A 7,382-nucleotide genomic window follows, 5' to 3' on the forward strand; every position below is an offset into this window, starting at 1 on the left:
TTTAAAGACAAGAATGAAGACCTATCATTTTACTAAACAGTTTATAATGATTTAAAGTAAATAACACAGTATTGTTTTTATATAAAACGTTCACGATGTTGAAGCACAACCAGCTTCACATGTAAACTGTTTGGAGTCCCCTGTCAGTCAGGAATGTGGAATATGAATTATTAGTAAGCAAAGAAAGACTAGATTTGAGAAAGTTTCAACATTATAAAATATCATTGCAATATTACCTTACAGTAGCTTAACTAGGTTTTAAATATACAAAGGAGGGGAGGCTGTAATTAACATATTCTTCCAAAGCTTTCATAAATATGTTTACACATGATTATAGATACAAGTTTTCCAACGGATCACATACCTGAAGATCTGGCTGAGAATCTTTAGAAGACTTGCCCTCTGCAAAAGACTTGCCATGTTCATAGTCAAACATCTGATTTCCTGGCAGCCGATGATCTACATCTCGATACTCAATGCCCCTATAGTCTGTATCCTGCCTTCCAAGGAAATCCAGGTCACTTTTTTCCTTAAGTCCAAGAGCAGATGGTTCAGATACTTGCTGTTCACCCGCAGGGAACTCCTGATTGCTAACAAAGGCCTGAGAAGGCTTATCTTGGTCCTGAAGAGTGGTAAGAGGACCACAGCTACTTTGGAAGTCTAGTGAAGAGTCAGTCTCGGGCTTCTGTCTTTGAGATTCTTCTTCTCTGGCTCTTGGTTCTGAATGTGGAAACTCCTTGCTTTGAACACTAAAGGAAGACCGCTCCCTAGCAGCAAGTCCAGCCTCATCTACCTCACATTCTCTATCTGTTGGCGGCACTGTAGAAAGGCTATGCTGGTAGTCCACAAGGTTTGGGTCCACCGAGGGCACATCTCTGTCTGCAAAATCCACAGGAGGTGGCACATCCCTACCCCTAAAATCCTGATCAGTCTGAGATTTTGGCCTATTTCTGAAATTTGAATGGGGTACATCTCTGTCTCTGAAGTCTAGGTCAGCTGCACCCACGTTCCTCAAGTCCATATCAGGCATTTCTCTTTTCCTAAACTCTGAATATGGCTGCTCCCTGCCCCTATAATCCTGTTCAGACATGTCCCTTGCCCTAAAGTGTGGGTGAGATCCATCTCTGTTTCTGAAGTCTAAATCAAATGTTCCCCTTGCACGAAAATCAGATGGAGCATCATCTCTGCCTCTATAGCTCATATTATGAGCTTCCCTATCCCTGTAGTTCATACGGAAAGAATCCCTATTCCTGTAATCCATTGGAGGAATGTCTCCTCCACTATAATCCATAGACTGCCCCTCCCTATCCTGGAAATCTCCTTGATACATCTCCCTGCCTCTAAAATCTGGAAGAAGTGGCACCCTGCCCCTGAAGTCCAAGTGTGACTCATCTCTATTCTGAAAATCAGGTGGGTAATCTCTGCCTCCAAAACCATGCAAATGACCCTCCCCACCTCTGAAGTCACTATGTGGTCCATCTCTACCTCCAAAGCTGAAAGTAGGTTCCTCTCTGTTGGCAAACTGAGGATTGAGGATGCCTGAGTGTCCCTGGATATCAAAAGGAAGTGATTCTCTGCCAGAGAAGTTGCCAGAGTGTCTTTCTTGAGCAAGACTATCAAGGGGAGGAGGAGAGTAATCCCTGTTCCACCCGGGAGCAAACCTTTCTTCTTGGCTCCCACTGTAGAAACAAAGACAGTGTTATTCATAATGTCCTTCGAGTTTGTAATCTACACATCAGCATGTTCTTCTCTAAACCTTTTACAGAGCTGTTCAACAGTAAGATCCGCAGAAGATATTGATGTTTGGTAGTTTAAGAGGAGGTAGTATACGACAGGCGTGACAAGTAAACTTGCGTACTCCCATTTCACCATAATTCCCAGTTGAACTCAACATGGAATACCTGAAATATTAATGAGTCATTGAAGGTAACAATCTACATAGTCTCACAGTACATACAGCTGGGGCATTTGGAATTCTCCATTAAGGAAGCCACCGCATTTGTCCTTGATGCTCCTCCAAATAAAGAATTTCCATTAAATCTGGTTTTATCACTATCTCAAGCAGTTGAGCAACTATGCTCATGCTGCTATATTCATAAAACAAGGCCTTTGTGGACAAGCTCAATACTGTATTTGAATGACACTGCCCAGTCCATGTGTTAGTTGTACTAACGTACTATCAAGAAGGGGAGACAATTATGAGATTTTATATACTTTCTCAGCTCGCACCATTGTTTTACTTTGATCTCAATTTCCAGTAGTGCATATTGCACCTTCCTCATGTGCTCCTTCATCTGCACCGTAACAACTGCATACCCAGCTAACATGTCTCATGCGTATTTAGTAGGCAGATCCATGCATAAAAGCAAAGCATCTCTATCGTCTGCTGATGGCTACTATCCATTACTCTTTGAAGACATTTCCCCAAACCTATCAATGTGGTTCTGTCAGTATAGCTGTTTCTCTCAAGATTTTTCACTGGCATGCATGCCATAAAGTTTCCAGGAGCATTATCCTAGACACTCCCAAGGCCCTACAATAACACAAGGCATAACGTACAGTTCTAGTAGCCTAGCAAAGTAGCTTTGGCCATGAGGGTCAAGTTCATGTCCTGCACATTTAAACACGAGCATAAACACTCTTCCATGACCTTACAGTGTCCCAACATCGAGTGGAATCTATTTTTTGGAACTTACTTTCTGCCAAAACAACATTCAATAATTCCTATCGGCATTTGTTAATATAACTGTCAATTTGACAAGGGAAATGTCCATACCTTCCAAGTGTACACTGAGTTATATGCACCAGCTACATCTGCTTCCAAGATACTCCATTCTATCCTCTTCCTCTCATCAGCATTCCATGACCATTGAGCATGGTTCCCCCAGAACTAATGGTACCTCCCTTGTGTGTACTCGAGATGTTATTTTGACTACATAAAAAGCAGCACTAGGAAACCTTGGGGAGGAGCTGATGGAGGGGAAGGGCAAGCCCTGTAAAGATCCTGTGCAAGTGGGTTGTCACAAGTGGTTACCAATTATGAAGCAGAGATTTTGTGTCATCTTATTACATGGTATCTAGCCTAATGCAGTACAAATATAAATCCAAAAACTTATTTCATGTTAAACACTTACCGAAAAGGACCCATTCTGTTGGCTGGTCGAGGGTTTCCCCACATTTTGTCTGTGATAAGACAAACAGAAGAAAGAGTTCTTGTTTTTGTCAAACTGCAGCTGTGTTTTCTACAAGATACAAATATGATAAAAAGCCAACTAAATTAGCATTCTTCTGGCTAATGAATTTTATCTTTTAAACCAGCAAATATTACCCATTTCAACTTCTTGAATGATTTGAACCTACAAGGTAAGAGTCAAAAGCTAAGCAGTTGACCACTGTGCAACTGAAAGACAGTGCGAATTTCCACTGCAAACTGTGAGATTTAACTATTCTAAATCAAAACATTTCCCCACCACTAAGAGGTTTGCAAGGTCCTATGTTTCACAAGAGTGGTTGAATCAATGACAGTCTAGAACGTTCATCAGGTCTTTCAACATCTCAGTGAATCCTGCACATCTACAGACAGCATTTAACTCAATGAGAATTATAAAATAAGCCCATTCTGATTAGAGCAATTTAAAACATAGCATCAATACCACAACATGGGTCATATCCAAAGAAAAGCAACAGATGCTAATTTATTGTGTGAAGTTGCTCCATAATTTATTCAGAAGTGTCAAAGGAGATGAGATATGGAGAGTGGAAAGAGCAGAAGAAGAGGAAGTAAGAGTAAGGAAGGGGGCCCAGCAAAGCACATTGCACATCAGAGAGAGGAGTTCTTATCTAATCTTCACTGAACTTTACACACATCTAGCATACCTGAAATTCAGAGCACTTCAAGTCCATCCTAACTGCCCACAAATAAATCACCTGTGTTTTGCCAAAAACACTAGCAAGGTGCTCTTTATTCTGGATATTGGCAAACGTACAGCACTTCCTGAACTCCACCACAATTTGCCTTAAACACTCACTCTATAAAGAACAAAAGTCTGTATGCATCCCAATTTAAATCGATGTACAATATGTTGAAGGTGAAAGAAGAAGAAAGATCAGATCCACCACTATTAATTATACGGGAACAACCAGGATACTAGTTGCATTATGTCTTCCTCAGAAGAACTCTGCAAATGAATAATATGACTCAAAAATGGGCAAATATGTGGCCAGCACTATGCCACATTGTCCAATTGGGCTGTTTCCAATGTTTATATCAAAAATACTTTTGTTTCCAGCATAAATTCTAGGGCTTGGCTTTAAAAATAAATATATAAATATGAATTCCACAACCAATGGGCGGGTTTTCACTTAATACAATACATATTCCAGTGCAGGGAATACATATTATTAATCTGATACTGATAAGTAAAAAAAACACCTGTGCTAGCATTAATTCTGCATGGAAACTTGTCTTTTTATAGATGGGGAAGTAAATATGATAATCCAGTAAACTAAAGCAAAAATGTGCTGAGTTCTAGATACCTTGAACACAAGTGCACTGGGGGAAAAACATATTTAGTATACATTTCTACCTGAATTATAGGTAGAATTAACAAAGATAAATTGCAAAACAGCACAGCTGAGTGTTAGGGTGGAGCAGTCTGGAAAGAAAAGACTGAGCAGCAGGATAAACAAAGCCTCTCCTTATGTGTCACCTATACATGTTCTGTGCCTCAACTAGCCTGTGAACAGTTCGTATTGAAAGAAAGTCACAAATAACTTGCATTGATTTGAGCATTATAAGAATAACTACTGAACTGATAACTAACTGCATGTTATCCTAGCAACAACCAATTACTACATTTTCTGACAATGGCAAACAACTTTCCATCACTTGCAACAATGAACTGCTATAGTTTACACAGGACAAACAGGATATTTTCTGCACAACAATGAAAGGACAGAAAGCAGTGATTAGAAATGGCAGCACAAGAGAAGCTAGGTGAATATTTCAATCCAAGGATATTCCATTTTTGCCCTGAAGGTTACTGTACACAACTTTTAAAAAAAAACAACAACAATTTTTAATGGCAGACAAACTATTTGTAGAGGTATGTCCTTTGTTTTCCAAGAACTCAATGTGATGCATTTTAAAATACAACTTTTATTTTAAAATAATAATTATACTTTAAAAAGTGTTCAATATATTGATTTCCTTATTTTGGGTGTTTTTGATGCTGATGATTAATTAATGCTTGTTTTAAAACTGGTTCTTTTGTTTATTTGCATTTTCAGGTATTTATTATATTAAATTGCTTAAAGCCAGTTTGGAATGGGTGTCTTCTAGCAGCATATAAGTGTAGCTGTAACAAAATTAAACTATGGCAACAGAATTAGGTGTTCCCAAGCCAATGCTCAAATAGAGTGTGTTCTGAATAAAAATTCTACCATATTAAAACTAATAAAAACAAGAATATGCTCTATATCCATCAACAAGTCTTTCCAGATAGTCAGTAAGTATAATGGGGGAAATGCCAAATAGTTTTTATTTATTTCATTTCTTATCCCACTCATACTCTAAGGAGCTCTGGGAGAGGTAAAGGGTTATTGATGGTTTGCATAATTAGAATCTGTCATTCATTTATGTGTTGCCTGCAGCAACAACATGTCACTGGAACAAAGTGTGACCGCATTTGCTTTGATTCCAAGACTACAGTCATTACTCATAGCCAATTAATTAAGGCCATAGAATTAATTCTACTATCTTGGGGGTAGATACAATGGAGTTCAACAGAAGTAGCTTCCAAGCAGACATTTTTATTTAACTTATTAAATTTCTATCCCACTCCAGTTAGGGATGAGATGTAAAAATGATATGATTACATCTGCACAACTTCACATAAAATTAAAATATTTTTTAAAGGGAAGAGCACTAGCTTTTTAGATTATCATAGAATTATAGAACTGTAGAGTTGGAAGGGACCTCAGGGGTCATCCAGTCCAACACCCTGCAATGCATATGTGTGTGTGTGTGTGTTACTGCTAGCATTCTGTCGTGTGAGACATGGGAAGGCGGGTGATAAGACAGCTGGTGATATCTGTTGTTTTCACAATTAACTATATAAAACAATGAACACATTTTTTAAAATAAAAACACCTTCCTGAGATCATTTAAATTTACTAACTTTTCATTTCCTCCCCAGATGCTTGCACAATTATTCCTAGAGCCAGGGGTTTTGTTTTTGTTTCTGAACGTTCAGTTCCAATCATACTTCTGGACCACAAATCTGCAAGCGCCCCACATCTCCTTGACAGAGTTTAACAGCACAGGAAATCTTACTACACAAGCCAATCCAATGGTACATCCTCCAGCTTAGCCTACACTGGCAGCAGCTCGCCAAAGTGCCAAGGAAGAGAGGCCTCTGAACAACCCTGTCAACTGAAGACACCAGTAACTGAAGGGGAACCTTCCAAAGGCGTTCTCACAGGAAGCTTGAAACCCATCGCACCCCCCAGTTATTTACGTATTTGTCAATTAAATGTGTATACCGCCCTTCACCCGAAGATCACAGGGCGGTTCACAACACAAAACTACAGAAAAAGGACACAAAAAACATAATAAACCAACAGTCCTCGCTGTCGCCGGGTGCAGAACTTGGGTCTACCTCCTTCACTGTTAACAAGCGGACACCCCTCCAGCCCCCCCCCCCCTGCCGGGAGAGCATTTCTACGGCCCAAACGCCCCCCTCTTCTTGCCCCCCACCCAGCAAATGCCACGAGCTGAGGATGCGTCCGAGTCGCCGGTATCCCTGGCAAGAGGCTCCCCTCCCCGCCGCCCTGTCCCGCGCGGCCCTGTCAGCGCCAGGCGCGTTTCCCGCGTGCGGTCTCGCTGCTCCAAGAGGGACAAAGGGGGGGGGGCTTTCCCTACCCGCCTCCCTCACGACCCAAGGCGGACTGTAGTCGGCCGCACAAGCCCAGCGAGGCAGGCGGGGCCTTCCGTGCCAGAGAAAGAGCGGGAGCGCGAAGGGGAGATACCCACCACAAGCAAGGCGGGCAGCTCGGCCACTCTGGGCCTCCACAGCGAAGCCGCAACGCCGAGCCAGAAGAAACCGGAAATTCCGGTGCGCTCAACCATGTGACCTTGCAAAGCGCACCCAGCCATCCCGGGGCACGCGCGCAGCGGCCTATACGGCTAACCATAGACTTAAGGCGGATAGAGCGGTTCCCAGATAGCTTCGGAAGCCATCTTTGGGGGTCTCTCCAAGAGGCGGAAGTGGGAGCTGCCCAAAGAAAACAATGGAGAAATCCAAGATTTTAAGCGTCGCTGGGGCTGTGTGTGGCAGCCAAATTTTTTAAAAAAGCAAGCTTTCTTGCGGAATTTTCTTTTT

The 7,382-nt window shown here is 41.5% G+C and overlaps 1 protein-coding gene across 11 annotated transcripts in view; it reads right to left on the reverse strand.

Annotated features, from left to right (window-relative positions):
- Positions 1-7,175, reverse strand: part of RBM6 (RNA binding motif protein 6) — a 56,602-nt gene extending 49,427 nt beyond the window's left edge. For 2 of the 11 annotated variants that reach the window (XM_083429351.1, XM_083429350.1), the window contains exons 1-3: positions 7,034-7,140; positions 3,135-3,183; positions 365-1,679 (exon numbers count right to left, since the gene is read on the reverse strand). In XM_083429351.1, coding sequence (XP_083285477.1) covers positions 365-1,679; positions 3,135-3,178 — 1,359 coding nt within the window. In that variant the 5' untranslated portion in view covers positions 3,179-3,183; positions 7,034-7,140. Of the gene's footprint in view, positions 1-364; positions 1,902-3,134; positions 3,243-6,968 lie in introns of all 11 variants that reach the window. The other 9 variants (XM_083429347.1, XM_083429355.1, XM_083429349.1 and 6 more) reach the window with 8 other exon arrangements.
- Between the last annotated feature and the right edge of the window lie 207 nt (positions 7,176-7,382).

This window comes from Podarcis tiliguerta (assembly GCF_965153285.1).
Source record: "Podarcis tiliguerta genome assembly, chromosome: 2".
In the NCBI taxonomy this organism is placed as follows: Eukaryota; Metazoa; Chordata; class Lepidosauria; order Squamata; family Lacertidae; genus Podarcis; species Podarcis tiliguerta.